General features: G+C 34.4%; 9 protein-coding genes across 9 annotated transcripts, besides 1 other annotated feature; 1 reads left to right on the forward strand and 8 right to left on the reverse strand.

Annotated features, from left to right (window-relative positions):
• Window positions 1-17442: part of a mobile genetic element that runs on past the window's edge.
• TVAGG3_0395510 (uncharacterized protein) lies at window positions 1465-1974 on the forward strand (the record flags this gene model as incomplete). Its single annotated transcript, XM_051232465.1, has 1 exon — window positions 1465-1974. A coding segment is annotated over one exon (510 nt), but the record flags the coding sequence as incomplete, so codon positions are not given.
• TVAGG3_0395520 (organellar and viral DNA polymerase type B) lies at window positions 2215-3178 on the reverse strand (the record flags this gene model as incomplete). Its single annotated transcript, XM_051232466.1, has 1 exon — window positions 2215-3178. A coding segment is annotated over one exon (964 nt), but the record flags the coding sequence as incomplete, so codon positions are not given.
• Window positions 4434-5503, reverse strand: TVAGG3_0395530 (organellar and viral DNA polymerase type B; the record flags this gene model as incomplete). Its single annotated transcript, XM_051232467.1, has 1 exon — window positions 4434-5503. A coding segment is annotated over one exon (1070 nt), but the record flags the coding sequence as incomplete, so codon positions are not given.
• Window positions 8981-9423, reverse strand: TVAGG3_0395540 (KilA, N-terminal/APSES-type HTH, DNA-binding family; the record flags this gene model as incomplete). Its single annotated transcript, XM_051232468.1, has 1 exon — window positions 8981-9423. A coding segment is annotated over one exon (443 nt), but the record flags the coding sequence as incomplete, so codon positions are not given.
• TVAGG3_0395550 (integrase core domain containing protein family) lies at window positions 9945-10683 on the reverse strand (the record flags this gene model as incomplete). Its single annotated transcript, XM_051232469.1, has 1 exon — window positions 9945-10683. A coding segment is annotated over one exon (739 nt), but the record flags the coding sequence as incomplete, so codon positions are not given.
• TVAGG3_0395560 (ATP binding) lies at window positions 10703-10975 on the reverse strand (the record flags this gene model as incomplete). The annotated part of the gene is made up of 1 exon (XM_051232470.1): window positions 10703-10975. The coding sequence occupies one exon, from the start codon at window positions 10973-10975 to the stop codon at window positions 10703-10705; it is 273 nt and encodes a 90-aa protein (XP_051102200.1).
• Window positions 11534-12709, reverse strand: TVAGG3_0395570 (keratin-associated protein family; the record flags this gene model as incomplete). The annotated part of the gene is made up of 1 exon (XM_051232471.1): window positions 11534-12709. A coding segment is annotated over one exon (1176 nt), but the record flags the coding sequence as incomplete, so codon positions are not given.
• Window positions 12818-13714, reverse strand: TVAGG3_0395580 (uncharacterized protein; the record flags this gene model as incomplete). The annotated part of the gene is made up of 1 exon (XM_051232472.1): window positions 12818-13714. A coding segment is annotated over one exon (897 nt), but the record flags the coding sequence as incomplete, so codon positions are not given.
• TVAGG3_0395590 (protein of unknown function, DUF4106 family) lies at window positions 16266-17120 on the reverse strand (the record flags this gene model as incomplete). The annotated part of the gene is made up of 1 exon (XM_051232473.1): window positions 16266-17120. The coding sequence occupies one exon, from the start codon at window positions 17118-17120 to the stop codon at window positions 16266-16268; it is 855 nt and encodes a 284-aa protein (XP_051102203.1).
• Window positions 17443-17914: the final 472 nt, after the last annotated feature.

The raw sequence follows: 17914 nt of genomic DNA on the forward strand, positions 1-17914 counted from the left end.
AGCGTCATCGAAACCAATCCAAAATCCTGGTGGTTTGTTTTATTGGAACCTGAACCAATTTCTTTATCTACAATAAATTGACCTTCCATTTTATACGTAATGAATGTATTGTAAAGGTCCAACATATTTTCACCAGGAGGTGAGAGATTGAAATGTTACCCATGTGTTATCTTTAGCAGTTCCAGGTTGTGATGGAATCTTTGCGTCAGAATATTTTCTATTAGTGTCACCAATTTGAACTGCATTGTCTATGATATCGAAATATGAGCGAATCTGATGAATATGCTGCTGGAGTAAATTCGTTAACTGTTCGTTCTGCATGTATTTACTTCAGATAAAAATATCTATTTACTTCATTATTCTCACTCTTCTTCTTGGCATTCGTGGTGGAAGTTGTTTTTGACATTTTCAATGAACTGTACATTCTCTTTTGTCTCAACTTCTTTCACTGGTGGGTCAGGATTCTTTGACTCGGTTTGTTTTTCAATGAAATTCACAAACTTTGCAATAAGCTCTTGGTTCGTTATTGAAAGTACATCTGGCTTCTTTTCTTCTTGTTCTTTTGGTGGCTCAGTTTGAACAGAAGGTTTTATATGGGCTTCGTGACTTCACCCTTGCCATGCACCTTAATGTTGTCGCTCTCTGCATTCGCTAATGGTACCTTTCTTTTTCTTACGTATATTTTACCATCTTTACTCTGACTTACGTAATAGAAAGGATGTTGTATTCCTCTTGCGTCATTTAATATAATAGACTCTCGCTCTGATTTTGACAAGCTCATTTTACATCGGTTAAAGTTTTAAGTTAGTTTTTTATCTACAGTCAAATGACTCAGACAAGTCATATGGACAAGACCCAAGGGTCATAGATGTGAAGCATTGAAGAAAGAAATTCGCGAGCAAATTTTATCCGAACTGAAGGAACAAAAAGAACAAAGCCAGAGAGACCAAAGAGAAAACTTAGTGAAAACAACTAGCTGCATTAGCTGCTGGAAGACAGAAGAACCCACGTTTGCTGGCGAAAAAAGCTAGAGAAGAAGCAAAAGCAAAGGAAGAACAAAAAGCAAAGGAAGCTGAAGCAAAGAAAGAGTAAATGGTTTATTTTTATCCAAACTAAATGTATAGACAAATACCTTTATCTGTTGCGTTCAGTAGTGAAAACCCTGACGTCAAAATAAAGGGGAACAGAGTAACGTTTAAGTTTCCAACAGACTGGATTGTGAACATAAATGAAGAGAAGTACATTGGCATAACATCTATGTATATAACACGTGCTTTCAGAAAGGTTGACTTTATACTTCAAGTCGAGATAGAAAATGACGAACAGTCTTTAAGCGCCCAAAACATTCACATATACAAATACTTTAAAGACGATACAACATTGTTGCAATGTATGATTTCATTTAATGAGATGTTCGAGAAAAAGTTCAACATTGAAGTACAAACTTTACAGCCTTTACGTGAGTTTCTTGCACAACTGAAGGAAGAAGGTAGTCAGCCACAACTTATAGACTTTCATTATGAATTTAATGAAAATGAAGATGGAACACATGACTGTCAATTCATTGTATTCTCACCATTCAATGAAGTCGCTAAAAAGAAAGAAAATCCATTACGTATAAGATTTCAAATCTCCGAACCAAGTGATGATTTTAAGAATGTTTTCAATTATGATGCAATGCTTCCGAGGAAAAATGAATTTTCAAAGATTGTAACACCTGGCATTTGGGATAGAAAGCAAGCAATACTTTACTCTAATATAGCCAAAGGCGTTGAAAATGAGTTCATTGGTCATACAAGAACTTCACCACTTCCTAACCCTAAATACTATAAATTAACTGGCTTCAATCGTGAGTTTTGGATAGACATGTTCTCCACTCATGACCATAAATGTCCAGTGTTCTTGCCTCCAGATGGGAAGGACTGTCTCTACATTGAAGCACAACTCTTAAACTCTACCATCGCAGTATTGTAAAATCTACGCTAGCTTTATTTTTATCACGAATGACCTCATTGCTGACAAAAATAAATGACCTCATTCATGACCTCATTGCTGACAAAAATAAATGACCTCAGAACTTCAACTTACGAATAAAGCTTGTTTTAGTCGTTATTGAAAAGTTGAACTTTTCAGCAAAGCAAGGTTGACATGACTTACATAAGTCGAATGCAATCTCTTGACCATCATGAAGTGCTTTGTAAAGTTTCATTAAACTGAACTCAGAGTCTTTGTCATATGTTCCAACAGGTATGTGAATGTTCTTATCTTCATTGTAATAGCATTGTATAGCTTCAGGAAACATTTCATTAGCGGTTAAAGCAATAACATCTTGCTTCACGCCTTTCATTCTGCAGTGAAATGCAACTTCATTTAAATCATTCGTGAGTAAGTCTATGTAGGTCTTCTTTCCACAGAAAATACTTTTATAAGCTAAACTTTGTTTTCCAGGTGTTATTTCTGCAAAGTCGCTATGAAATTGACCAAGGTTCTTTCCTATAAGTTCGCGACCATATCTCTTCTTAAACTCTGCTGCAAGCTTTGGGATGTCTTCATTATATAAGTGCATACTGTCGGTATCCTGGTAAAATATTTGAAGTCCCATGTCCTCTGCAGTACAGAATACTTCATTCATAATACGTTTTGACATAGACAGAATATTAACACCAAGTGGACAGAAGTTAAAGTGTCTGCAAATGCTTTTCGTTAGCTTGAAAATAGTTTTATCTGAACCATCCAAACCTTCGAACTTCACTATATGGTTGTAATTTCTTATAGCATATCTTATAGCATCTTTGTCATTTACTATGGTTATTTTTGACTCAATAGGAGATAGAATAGTTTTGCCATAAATGCTGTTCAGAATGAGTTTTATAATTTCTTGTAAGGGGTTTCCTTCTTTCTTATACTTTAACCTTAACTCAAACAACTTCTTTACTTCATCTCTTATTCTCATATCTCTGTTTCCATCGTAATAGTATCCTTGCAACACTTCACATTTGACACATTGATATTTTATGAGGTCTTGTAATGTTATATGGTCAACATACATGAGACAGCAAGTGTTTGAACTTCTTGGAACGTTAAGTTCTGGATTTAGTTCAGGGTCGCAAACTATTAAATGAAAGTGTCTGGGTATACCAATCTCTGTTATCTTAATGAGAACAAAGAAGCCAGACATAAACTTTTCACCAATGGGTTCCTTTTGGTCATCATCGAATAAATGTCTCATGAGATACTCTGTGCTTAACATTTCTTCCTTCAATACTTTTGGAATACCTTCTAAAGTATAAAGTCTTGCTATAGCTGAAGGATATAATGAAACAGTGTCGAAGTCAGCAATGAGTTTCTTTTTGCTCTTTTGTTTCATGTTATCTGACAACATACATCTTCCACCTTGAATGCATCTCGAAATAAATTCTCTTGGTTTATTTGAGAGGTCATAAAGATTTCCATTCGGGAAGTATACTCTGTTCTCAAACAATTTGTTAGCAATAGAACAAATACTAACGTAGTCATAAACGTTTAAATCAAACTCTTTCAATAAGTCATTGCGGAACTTTACAAAACCTTCTCTTAAAATTCTTACATCTTGTTTGCAGTAAAACGTGCTATATTTTTCTAAGTCGAAGTGGTTTTCATCTATTCTGCAACCTTTGATGGAATCTATGTTTTTCATGAATGTATCTGCATCATGGATAAACTTACATGCTTCAGAAATGACACCAGTTCTGTTGTCATTTGCTAACAAAACACTGCTGTAGTAGTTATATGGAAATACTTCTTTCGGTCCTGTTTGTAAGTTAAACATAGCAGGAAATAGTTTAAGCTTCTTATTTATAACACTGTAAGAGTCTTTTATAATAATTGCCCGTCCTTTATATAAACCAGTTATTTGCATTGTTCGTGAACCTTTAATGATGGGAGTTCCTTTCACTTCTGTCATGTGTCTTAAGATGAAGTTTATGTCATAACTGAGGTTGTGGAAATATATTAAACTCTTGTCAGGAAGTCTTTCCAAAAATTCTGTTGCACAGTTTTGACCCCAAATGCTTTCACTCACTGAACCATCTTCACTGTCATAACAGATGTTAAAAGCTTTATGAAAGCCGTCTGTGCTACACTCAAAGTCAGCAAAGAAAACGTGCTCAGGAATGAATTTACATTTAGCTTTATTTACTTCTTTTGACTCTGCTTTCTTCTTCAGTTGTACACAATACTTTGGAGCATATGTCAAATCTTTAAATGGTGCAAGGTTCTGTTTATATAAGTCAGTAGTATATGTGAAAAGTTCTCCATAAGAAATAGGTTCGAAATATTTGCACTCCCACAATGTTTTCATAACATCCCATAGCGGTGTTGTTCTATCATAACGAACTACATATTTATCTTCTCTCTTTGTATAAATCTTCATCTGTTTCTCAATGTTCATTCCACCACAAGCTTTGAGAATTTCTATATAGTTGCGAATGAAATATGTTGTCATTGGTAATCTTTCATTTAGCATGTAGTGGTCTTCAACAAGAAGTAAGTCAATAGTTCTAACAGTTTCGCATTCTTTTGGTATGTATCTCTTTATTTCATTATGTCTTGAGTCATTGAAATAACCAATGGTAACATTAAATGCTATACCTGTTGAATCGGAAATTTCTTGTACTTTACTTTGAGGAAAGTCTCTAACACGAATGACTTCTCTCATGTGGTCAATAGTTTCTTCATTTACTCCAGCCTGAATGCAAGCATAAACGAAACAATTGTCCTCTGTCATAAGTGTTGCAGTTCTTTTGTTCAGTTCATTGAAGATTTGGTAGCGTTCAAGATTTATAGGTAATGTGCAAAGATACTTCCAGAACTGACCGCTTCTCTTCTTATAAAACTTCTTTTCACCATTATCTTTCCAAAAGCTTTCTATAAGTGCTGGGTTTCCTGTTTGCTTAAGAGCTTCCAAAATGGCTTTCTGGTCATTTGTCAGTGTGCTTTCATCTCTATATGGTCTCTTTTTTGGTTTGCCTTTCTTTACATCTGACATCGTTAAGCCTTCATATTCTGTTAAATCATACATCTTTATTTCAGTAAGATTCTTTATGTTTGTCAAGAAGAAGTCATAGTGCATTTCAACAATACCTGCAGCATTTGCTTCTATCTCTGATATAAAGTTCTCCTTCAAGAGCTGATGTAGTAATGTTCCAATATTATTGAGGTTTAACGTAGAACATTCATACTTTCCACCAAGTTTATAACATACCATCCATCTCTGTTGCGAGTTTATTTTAATTTTCTCTAAGAGTCTCATGAAAACCTTACCGAAATGTTTGTGTAAGTAGTCTCTGTTTGGTTCATCTAAAGCTTCGATGTTAAAGTCAATGAGTCTATTGCCTGACTTCACATTTCTCTTCCTATTCTCTTCATCTTTCTTTAACCATCTCTCACCTTCTTTTGGTTTGTCGTCAATGGAACGAATGACATCGTTAGCTTTGCGAACTTGTTCTATAGCACTTTTAAACATCTCTCTTCTCTGTTGTTTCAGTGTGTCATCTCTCTTTCGTGTTTCACCAACGTTTGCATTGTCAGCTTTGTTATGTCAAACATCTCTCTTCTTACTTCATGAGGTACAGCTCTTCTTGTTTCACCAACGTTTGCATTTGTTATGTCAAACATCTCTCTTCTTACTTCATGAGGTACTGAACGTCTATGATATAAGTCAATAGCAATGTCATTTAAAGGAAATGCTCTTGCATGGACTTCGTCCTCGCCGCGTTGCGGCTTTATGAACTCATGAATTCTATCATAACTTATTGCACCATTATAGTCTTTAATGAAGTCAGCGAGTGCTTTTTTGTTTGTTGCGTAATGCTTTGCAACATCTATATTAGCTTCTGTAAGAAGTTGTTTTATTTCCGAGTGTTCTAACTTAGACAACTTCCGATACATCTTTAGTAGGAAATAAAAAAAATATTTTTTGAAAAAATTAGATTAGATTTTTTTAAGTTATTTTTCAAAATAATTTAATATTTTTATTTTAATGAAACACATGCAAGATTGCAAGTTCTTTTCATACAATGCTCTCGCTACTGCCATCAAGAATGAGTTCAATAATGCTTCAAACGTTAATGTTATCTTTAACAAGAAGTTTGTGAAAGAATCTAAGTTTGGTCAGTATGTCAGACCATTAGCTATCGTCATTGACCGCAAACGTTATACTTCACAAGAGTTAGCAGTAGTTTTGAAACAAAAGGGTTTCTTCGTGAATGTCAAAGATACACACTATACTGTCATAAAGAACTCCAACATTGACTTCTTCAGTATTGCTATGAATCTTTCCGAACAGAAAGAATATAAGAAGGGTGAAACATCTGTGAAATATTATCCTTCATCTCTGAAGACAATAACGAACAAAGATGTTATACAAAAGTTCTTACCAAAGGTTGAAGAAGCTTCAATTGACATTGACGAAGGAAGTGAAATGGTTGAAGAAATTGACCCTGAAGCTATTTAACCAAAAATATATTTTTGGTGAAGAGGTGAGATATCACCTGTTTTTTCACCTCATTCTCTCTTCGTTAATGTTGTCGTGACTTCTTCGTTAATGTTGTCGTGACTTCTTCTTAATGTTTCGTGACTTCATTCTTCCTCTTTGAAGTTATCGAAATATTCTGTTATTTTTTCCTTCAGTAATGTTAAGTCTTCTTTGAAGGTAAGTATTGTGCAACCTTTGATGTCATAGTGTGTTTGAGGAAGAGTATTTTTGACAATTTCTTTTATTTGCTCATTCGGTGTCATTGAAATCGGTAAGTTTTCACGATAGAACCAGTTTCTGTCAGATTTATATATTTTAGCAAGGTCGTAAAAGCTTTTGTTGTTTCTTCTGACTAAATGCAACATAACCATATCTCTATCTTCTTCTTTCTCCAACTCTTCAGTATAAATCATATACTTATAACTCTTTTCCTTTCCTTTTGGTACTGAACGTGGTATTCTTTTCTGTATGCTTTTGTCTTTGGATTCAATGACTTCATCTTTTGCTTGAAGTTTCTTTTCCATCTCTCCACGTTCTGCTTTATATAGTTCATCTAACATCATGAAAATATAACAAGCATAACGAGGTGAAGCCCACATTGCTACAGCATTTACTAAAAGTCTATGAACATAATAACCTTTCAAACCAGGTGCCAAATTCTTGCGATTTTCGTACGGAATCTCTTCCCTCGGTTTTCCGAGGGAAGCAATCATATGAGGAAATTCTTCTAAAAGTTCTTTTGCCTGTTGGTTTTCAAACCAATGATATGCTTGCTTTGTAGAACGAAGAGCGTTCATTATACTTTGCATTTGATACATATCATCTTTGACTGAACGAATGAGTCTCAATTGTTTGTTATATTGTATGTATTCGTATTCTTCATTTATGGCTTCATGAACGATAGCAGTTGTTGTGTTCTCTAATGTTGACATTACTGTTCTTACATACAGGATAAAAAAATAAATAAAATAAAAACTAACTTTATTTTTTCTGAGATAAACACTATTTCTTCACAACATTAAATTTTATCCTGTATGAAATGACTTTAAAAAGATTATTGACTGACTTCGAATACTATCTCATTGACGCACTGACAGACCCTCAAAACTGTGTTGAAAGTTCTTTAAGCTTTAAGATTGAAGGTACGACGCATTTTGTCTTCACTTACGTATTGAAAGAATATGACCGTTATCATAACGAAGTGAATCAAACACTAATAAAATTTGTAGATAAAAAATTGGTTAACAATGAATATTTTAAACGTGAAGACCCAAACACTGCTGGAGATGATGAAGAATACAGACAAGTTATTGAAAAAAATAACGCAAGATTAGATGCAATAGAAAAGAAGTTTAATGAATGTCTTACAAACACGTATGAATATCTTATGCAGTGGGAAGCCAGATGGAAATAAATTTACGTCAAATATGCAATTTATAAAATCTTATGTCGACAGGCTACGTAGCACAGTGGTCTAAGGTGGTGTTATGGAGGGGTCAGGGTCTGTGGTTCGAACCGCGACAGCGCCGTATTTTCTTATTTTCTTTGTTTGTCTTGTTTGTCGTGAATAAAAAGTGTCATAAAAGTGCTCTATCTTCCACGGGAATAAATAAAAAATTTACTTTATTTCTTCTTTATTTCTTTGTTCCCGTGGAAGAAGGGTTTTGCTGTTTTTTCTCAGCCGAAATCAATGATTTTTTCATTTTTGGAATCCTTAGCGAATGAGGAATCTTTTCTCTCGTGGAAGCTTTGACCTAAAATATAATTTAGGTGAAGAGGTGAGATGTCACCTGTTTTCTCACCTCTTTTTTCACCCTCGTGACTTTGTCATAACTTCTCGTAAATGCTTTGTCATAACTTCTTCGTAAATGCTTTGTCATAACTTCTTCGTAAATGCTTTGTCATAACTTCTTCGTAAATGCTTTGTCATAACTTCTTCGTAAATGCTTTGTCATAACTTCTTCGTAAATGAGTGTAAATGACCAAAAATATATTATAGGTGAAGAGGTGAGATGTCACCTCTTTTTTCACCTAATTTCTCACCCTCAGCCGCTAAGCGGCGAGACCCAAAGGGTCTTGAATTTTCATGAATTTCCTTAAGATAGAAAAATAACGTTAGTTTTATTTTTTATTTCGGGAAAATTCACGAAAATTCAAGAGGTGAAAAAAGAGGTGAAAAAACAGGTGAGATCTCACCTCTTCACCTAAATTATATTTTTTGGTGAATTCAATAAAAATAAATGGTTCATTTACTCACAATATTTTTTACAAAACGACCCCAAACTTTTAACTTCTTTTCTGCAGCTTCAAATGCTATCTTAGCGAGTTCATATTCTCTAAATTCTCTCTTTAAATCTTCTTTTCCCATTGGTCTATTCGTATGGAGAATCTCTATAACCATAATATATCTCACGTTCATGTTCTAATTGTTTCACACATTTTTCCAACTTCTTCTTCGAACAAAGGTTAGCATTCTCCACTGTATCTTCGAGTTCTTCTTCATCTAACTTCTCATGAACTTTCTTGTCTATGGAGTCCATAATATCTTTGACATAAAATGCATACTTTACAGAGCACCATTCAGCAACAAAATGAACGAGGTCAGCATGTATGTAAATACCTTTGAATTCATTCATAACGCCCTTAGTAAGCTCATAAAATGCTTGTTTTGAGGTTGAGCCACTTTTGGCTCGACCGTATTCTTTCAACCAAAACTCAAGAATTTCCTGCATTTTAGCACTATTGAGAAATCTGTTTAAATGGTTTAACTTTCCTGCTTCTCTCGCCATCTTTGTTGCATTAATGTAACCATCCTTGTCTCTACGTAAGACTTCAATACCATTATAAGTGCCTTTTGTGAATGTTTCACCATTAGATTTGTTCGTGAATGTTTTTGCTTCGACTGACATTTCTGTTCTTACATACAAAATAAAAAAATAAAAAAAATAAAACTAACTTTATTTTTGGTCTTTTGTGAAAATTCACGAAAATTCAAGAGGTGAAAAAAGAGGTGAAAAAAGAGGTGACATCTCACCTCTTCACCTAAATTATATTTTTGTCTGATTTACATCCAACGAAAAAGTTTAGAAGAATTTTCTTATTCTTTCTGGCATGTTTTTATCTTTCCAGTACTCCCGCTCTAATGGTCCCAGATGAGTTGGTTTAGATTCTCTCAAGTTCTTAGATGGTATAACATCTTCAACGCCTCCTTCATATCTTACTTTATAAGTGTCATCGTTTGTGTTATAGTCAAGTATTTCAATAACCACTCCTCGCTTTGCTTCGTCAATGGTTTCAGCAAGTTTGCCATTACTACTTTCGACTAATTTATGTCGAGGGTAAAATGCTATGGAGTCGTCAGCAGCTTTTATAAGATATCCATTACCTTGCGTAGAGTCTACGATATAATAATTTCGACTTAACCTTAAACGTTTCTTTGTCAATGGTTTGTCGTCAAGAACTACACGAACTTTTGTACCAGGAATGAGAGTAAATTGTGTTGAATTTCTGATATTTTGTGTTTGGCTTCGTTTCTTTTGTATATACTTTTCTTCTTGTTGTTGTGTCATTGAATTTGGTGTATGTCCTGTTGTAGAATGTGTTGAGGAATTATATACTTCGAGAAAATGTTTCATTGTTTCTTCGGTAAAGTCTCGCTCTTGATTTAAATCTCTGAGAGTCCTTATGAAGCGGTTAATGATACCGAGTATGTTATGGTTATGGTCTTCAGTAGTGTAGTGAGTTATGTTATGCTTAATGAGAAATTCTGTGATTTCGTTGCTGAGGTATGCACCGTCTTGGTCTGATGTTAAAATACTTGGGCTATGTTCTGCTACAAACTTTTGTAAAACTCTTAACACTTCATGAGTTCCTTTATTTCTCATTATATACGCATATGCTTTACGAGTGTTAACATTTATGAAGATGAGGAATGGTTTATGTCCTCCTTTTCTGCTTTGAATGAGAGTGTCAAATTGGTATGCGTCAGGAGTGTTGGAGTAAATTGGTAAAAAGTAGTCGTAAGGATTTATTTTTGTTTGATGTACAACATTTTTGTCAAAGAACCTTTTCACTTCAGCTCTGTTAGTAAATCCCGAACTCTTTGCAGCTTCATTGAACTTCTTAAATGACCTCCATGGATGTTGTTCGAATACTTCTTTCAAGCTCATTTATGTAAAGTTAAAGATTTTAACCAACTCGTATCCAAGCGTGCATTGTTATATAAGGAGGCATATAATCTTTTCCATTACCTGCTGGGTCTGTAATACCAGCTACAACATGTGTATGATTTCCTGCAGTTCCACAGAAAATACCTGTGCTAACATCTTTGGGGTCAGTTGTGATATCATATCTATTCATTCCCTGTCTATTCGAACCCGCTGCAAGATTTATATAACCTCTTTTTGTTATTGAATGTGAATGGTTTCCTTCCACAGATGTTCTTCCACTGAACCTATGCATATGTGAAGGAAGGTTTTCAATACCTATTTTCTTTGAACCTCCCATCTTCATTGACTGCGTATTAGTGTAGAATGGAAAACTGTCAACTATTTCATACCATCTACCACCAAATAAAGTGTTTGGATTTATTGGATTCATAGACGTATAAACAGCTCCTATAGGATATATTAAATCATATATGCTCATAACTCTATAAACATATTCTAAAGAACTTATGTCATTAAATACCATTTGGAATGTATCTCCCGGATGAAATGTTGCATTTGTTCCACTTTTATAATGTAATGTTAGTTCAATAGAATTATCCAAGAAAAATTCAAAAGTATCTGGTTGAAGACCTCTAACAAATTCAAATGGAGTTGCTGGTTCACCATTTATAATTTCTGTTGTAAATGTCATTGTATCTGGTTTCGAAAATTTCTTTGTTAGTTCTGCATCCACATAAGTTTTATCTGCTTTCTTGTCTAACATTGCTGGTAGTTCATATGCTTCAAAGTTTCTGGCATGATCTTCGGTATTCCTGCAACTCTTATCTAAATTGTTAAGAGTATCTTTTACGCTTGTACTCGGATTCTCTAAAGGTGCACTTGAACCAAGGTCAAAGTTCAATATTATGTCGTCTGCTCTAACAGTAGTGAAGGATTTATGTGTATGGTTCTTGTCTGCTTTCTTGTCATATAAATCTTGAGCAGTGAATTTAATATTATGTTCATCCTTCATGACATAAACATCTTTACATCTAATGTTTCTCATCGTCGTTATGTCGTCATCCGATGTTAAACCTTGTGGAAAGTTAGGAGGTTTACAATATAATGCATCCCCACCAGTTTCTTCAACCGTTCCTTCAATACTTTCTATAGCAACAGTTGTGAAGGATTTATGTGTATGGTTCTTGTCTGCTTTCTTATCTAACATTGCTGGTAGTTCATGTGCTTCAAAGTTTCTGGCATGACTTTCAATGTTCCTGCAACTGTTATCTAAACTGTTAAGAGTATCTTTTACGCTTGTACTTGGATTTTCTAATGGTGCACTTGAACCAAGGTCAAAGTTCAATATTATGTCGTCTGCTCTAACAGTAGTGAAGGATTTATGTGTATGGTTCTTGTCAGCTTTACTGTCTAAAGAAGTTTGAAGTTCATTTATATCGGAGATGTTGTGTTTATGAGATTTCAAAACTTTGTTCGTTGCGTCAAGTTCAACTTTGTCAGCTTTACTTTTAATAGCATCTTCAAACGTTATTTTTGCCTTAACTCTTAACATAAATCTTGGTTCAACTAATACACCATTAACAGAGAAAGTAGAGGCATAAATTTCATCGTTATAACTAAATGCTTCTGGTGCTTTACCTGTGTCATACTGTACAGTACAGCTTATGTCATAACCTTTAGCACGAATGTATTTATATCTTCTTTCATTAACATTTTTTGTCTTCGCTTCATCACTTCGTGTTAAATATCCATGGTAGTCCGTTATAATCTGTTCGTCTGAAGTTATATAATGAACGTGGTTTTTATCTGCTTTTTCGGCTAATTTCTCATTAACATCATTCACTTCTAATTCAACTCTTCCGCCAGAACTCTTATTATCATTAATCTTTTTCATTAATTCGGTAATTACGTCATAAAGACTATATTCTGTTTTCGGTTTTGTAAATAATGAGTCAAAATTTCTTTTCATCATTACATCGCTGACATTAATGATATCACCAATTCCTTTTTCATTTATTCTCTTCATTAATTCTGCAATAATGACGAATATATAATCTGTTAATTTATTCTCTTCATCGAGGGTTATAGAATGTTTTGAAATTGAATCATTAACTCCTCTAAATAAATCAATAACTTCAGGATACACGTTTTTAATGTCTTGAATAACCCGACCAGTATCCTCGCCACTATGTGGCTCTGAGCCCGTTGGGCTCTGTTGTTCATGTTCTTCGTTCCCGTCGTTACGTGGTTTTATATCTCTAACCATCATCAACGCAGCCATAACCGGAGGGTTTGTTGCTACCTGTTCGAAAATCCGTCCGTTATGTATGGTATATCTAAATAATTTCTTTGTGTTTGTTAAAACATTTGAAACAAGTCTTTTAAAACCATCTACAAAATTTCCTGTTTCACCTAATGTTCTTGCAGCATTTACAAGCTCACCCATTCCCGCTTTTGACCCCAAAAACGTCCATATTGCATTTATTTCACTCTGTATAGTTGTCCATTCAGCGAAACTAACACCCGCATTCGCTAAGCTGAAAATGAAATTCAGTGGATCGAACTTAATTCCACCTTCTTTTTCAATTTCAACGAACTCACTAACATGAGATTTTAAATATTCTTTCGTTAAAATTGTTTTCCCCGATGTTATGTCATTAACGAAACTATCACCGTCAAAAGTTAACGAATTCAATTTCGTCGTTGATGCTTTTATTTCATACACCGCTTTATCGATAGTTTTTGGCTCACCTTCTTTAGAAGCATATGAAACATTAATGAATGAATTATATGTATTCGTGAATGAATTAAAATCAATGATTTTCATTAATGACGCCTTTAATGATTCATTAACTGTTGAATCCCTTAAAACAATTAATGAACTGTCATGGGCTTCGCCCTGGTCGCTTCGGTCTGAAAGACCTTCAGGACTCAAAGAGTCCGTTTGCGACTTTATGAAAGGTACACTGCAAACCGTCGAGTTTGGATCAAATGCTGTAGTTGGTGCAGGAATATTAATGATATAAGTCATTAAATCATTAAGTGACGTAAATAATGTTGTCGTTTTTGATTTAATTTCTTTAGCATCTGTTATATATGGTAATTTTATTTCTGTAGTTTCTGAATTAAAGATATTCGCTAAAATGTTTTGTAAACTGTTTTGAACAGCTGTGTAAACCGTTGAATTCGGAACTCTTACGATTTCACCATCCTTAATAAAAGGCATTGTACATCGACGTAGTGCTTGGGTCAAATCTTTCGGGATTATAATTCAACATATATTCTAACGCTTCATATACAGACCTATAAACAGTTGTGTCGTTCTTCATGACAACTTCACCATTTACAATGAATGGCATAGTGCATGGAGTTAAAATAGGGTCAAACTTTTCATAGTCCTTCCATGTTATGTATTTCTCGGTATTTCCATCAGAAATAACAATATATTTGTCAGTAAGTGTGAGAGAGTATTGACCAAAATATAAACGTTTAGCTCTGTCAGCTTCATACGCATATGCAGCAATACTCATATTTTAATGAGAATAAAATGTTGTTCTATTTGCAAAGTACAGACCCAAACGAATACGGGACAGTAAAGCTACAAACAAACTTAGGTCTTCAGAATGAAGCGCTTGCTTTCAGAGTTGTTGACTTCAATACTATCGCTTCATTCGTTATAACAGATGAAACAGATTTCATGGAGCTTGAAATAGATGGAAAGAAGCACGAAATAAGATTTCACAATAATGTAGAATATAAGATGGAAACATTAGCTGGAGTGTTAAATGCGCTCATAAATACTACAATAAACAAGGAGAACGAAGAAAACTTAATGAATGTTAAACTTATTGCAGGAGTTTTGAAGTTCAGTTATGCGAAGGAGTTTAAGATAACACGAATGAGTCATAGAGTTCAATTGCTTCTGGGAGCATACCATATGACATGTCCTTTGAAAAGTGTTGACAAAACGATTGAGATGAAATCTGTTCCATACGTATGTTATGGTAATTGTTTATACGTTGAGTCAAAAATAGCTAATGTCACAGGTATTTCAGGAGTTAATAGTAAAGGTTCAGTAGAATATAAATCCTTCTGTTATGCAGTCAATTCAATGTTCATTCCAAACGTTCCTGTCATAGTAACTCATTTAGGTAAATGGGTTCGCATTAGTCCTCATAATTTGAAAGACATGCAATTCAGACTTGTTGACTTTCAAGGAGAGCCTGTAGAACTGAAGGCACCAGTGCGAATGACTGTTGAAGTTGACTTTTTAGAAAATATTAAATGCAACAGCTTACAAGAGAACTCAGAGCTAAAAATATAAAGTATGAATGTTATGTATTAGGTCATGAACTTTGGTTATTGCTGTTTGATGAAACAAATGAGTTAGTTATGTCAGTCAAGAGAACAGAAAAAGGCGTCAAAGGCGCCGAGCGCAAAGCGCTATATTGTGTTAGTGAAAACTGCACCAAGTCAATAAGATTAGGTTTGCATTATGAAGATGAGTTCGATACTGTTGAAGAAGTTTTGGATAGATATTACAAATTGCTTTAATTTACTAAAACATATTTCAAACAAAGCTTATATTCTGTTGAAAGTTTTGTATACTCGTTCGAATATTTATACTTAAACTCAACTCCTGTAGTTCCTGGTGTTTCAATGATGCGGATGTTACCTATTTTCATGAATGGTGGCGTTTGACCACAGCATTCGATTTCAGGGTCGAGATAGTCAATGACACATTGTTTCCCTGTTATTCGTGATATAACATTTTCAAGGTCCTCCTTTGTTAGAATTATTTGGTTCTTGCTTATAAGATTTGTCAAAAGCTTCTTATCGTCTTTGAGTAAAATTGTTTGGTATAACTGAAGAAGGTAATGGTCTACGTTATCTGAAGGATTTGTTTGAACATTTGTGTAAGGGTTGTCGTTGGCTTCTCTTGAAAGAATTTGGTCCAGTGGTGGATACTCTAACTTAACATCTGATGTAGCGTTAGCGTTTGAAGCTGTTTAAATTCACGGATTTCAGTTCTGGTTCTCTTTCAAACACTCTGAACTATAGTTCTTTATGACAATATTGTTTGTCGTTCGTGAGTCAACATTTGATGTTGGTTCAATTGGAACATTAACGGCACCAGCTAAGATGGATTTGCTTCTCATTTCATATAGAATAAAAACCTTTTATATGTATGAAATGAACAATATACTCGACAAGGGTTTGAATGTAAAGCTAACGAATGAAAATATTGTTGAATTCACTGAGACAGGTGCTGTGTATAAAGATGTAGAACTACTGAACAAAAGAGCTAAGGGAAGAAGCAGGAACATGAACAAAGGGTGGAAGCCTATAAAAATTTATGTCAATGATGGCTCAGGAGGTTCAAACATAAAGTATGCAGAAAGTTATAGAGTTTATGCTCTCAAAGGTGAAAAGCCTTCATTTAAGAACAGCTATTCTAACGCATATCCTCAAAAGTTAACGGATGGGGAAGTGGATGATATGAATGACAGCAAAAATATTAACAGAAATGGCGACAGAGATGCATGGAATTTGTTTACCATCAGTCAATTGAAGGTTAAACTTTAAAACAATGTTGGTCGTTCCCATGGAATATTTTTGACTTTAATGGTATTAGTCATGATATGAATCTCAAGGTATGAACGAGGAGAGATGAGAGACTTATATGCTTCCCAAATTTCTTCAAAAGGTAATGTTATACCTGACTGTTTCCAAATGAGTTCAATATCATAACGTGAGAAACCTTGAAAGATAACGAAGTCAGTTATGAGACGTTTTATGTTTAAAGCAAGAAAACGCCATGTTTGCATAAGTATTGCTACAGTTAAGTGGTAATGTCTGACTTTAGTAATGATGTTAGCTAATGGTGAGTCAGGCTTTGACACTAAACCTTTTCCGGCGAAGTCGTCGCAAACGAGCAGAGTATTTGAAGGATACTTTTTGAAGGGGTATTTTGAAAGTTTTGACAGAATGTAGTTTGTAAGTCGTTTCATATCGTAAACTCCTGAGTATTGACGTAAGTGGTGTTTGTCAATAATTCTTTCCATCTCTTCTGAAGTCTTTTGCATTCCTGACTGTATAAATTCAACGATGGCATAATATTTCCTCTTACGTCGAATGTAACGTTGAAGAAATTCAATGAGTTCACTGTCTGGAACTTTAACGACAGAGGCTTGAACTTTTGACATAAATGTTTTCGCTGTTGAGTCCATAGAGTCTGAAGTTGCTGATATAATGATTTGGTCATAATATGAGTCATTTCCTAAACGCTCTGTTATGAGTATATGACGAATGAGGTTAAATGTCTTACCTGAACCCATCTTTCCACAATAGAAATACACACCATTTGAACAGAATTCATAATCTTTGCTGAAAGGAAGAATGAGAGAAGAGTTAAGTTTGTCTGTAGTTTCATTCATGTCTTCATCTACGTCATGTATTAAATGCTTCATTTTATCTCCATTAAAAATGCAAGTCAGAAATATTCAGAACATAGCACCGAGTCTAACTGACAAGAGTATAAAGATATACTATGAACACGTTATGATGAAACCAACCAAAATTCAAGAAAGTCAGTATACTTATGAATATCCAAGACACTGGGTAGAGTATGTAGGAGGTGAGAAAGCTATTGAAATCAGACAGGTTCGAAGTATTCCAGCAGGAAGGACAATATTATTGAAGAACTTTAATGTTTTGAGGTATAATGATGAAACAAAGAAGCAAGATAGTTTTCCATTGCTGTGTATGTGAACCTAGACACAGGAGATGACATGAAAGTTTTTAACACAAAGCTTCAAACGGTAGTGAGAGAACAACTGACTGCGGAAGGGCATCCATTACCTTCAGAAGTTACCATAGCATATAATTTTGAAACAAACTCAATAGATTTTAAAGTCATCTCTGCAAAGAAGTCAGGTTTTACATTTAATGAAGCAGATGTATATTCGAATGAAAACTTCAAAGCTATTGCATGGTTAGATAATGACGATTGCTTTAAGAAAATATTTAAATTCAGTGACTCAACGATGTCAATAGATGACCTTCGTGGAATGTTACCATCGACGTTTACAGTAGAAGGTTCAGCAGGATTGCTTACAAGATTGTCAATTGGTGGTATTTGGTCTCGTGAGAACATTGTTATAAAAATAGGTGTACTTAAAGTCAATGACAGGCGGATAGACCTTGTATGACACCTTTTCCCGTGTTATAG

Source organism: Trichomonas vaginalis, chromosome V (genome assembly GCF_026262505.1).
Source record: "Trichomonas vaginalis G3 chromosome V, whole genome shotgun sequence".
NCBI classification, from domain to species: Eukaryota; Parabasalia; order Trichomonadida; family Trichomonadidae; genus Trichomonas; species Trichomonas vaginalis.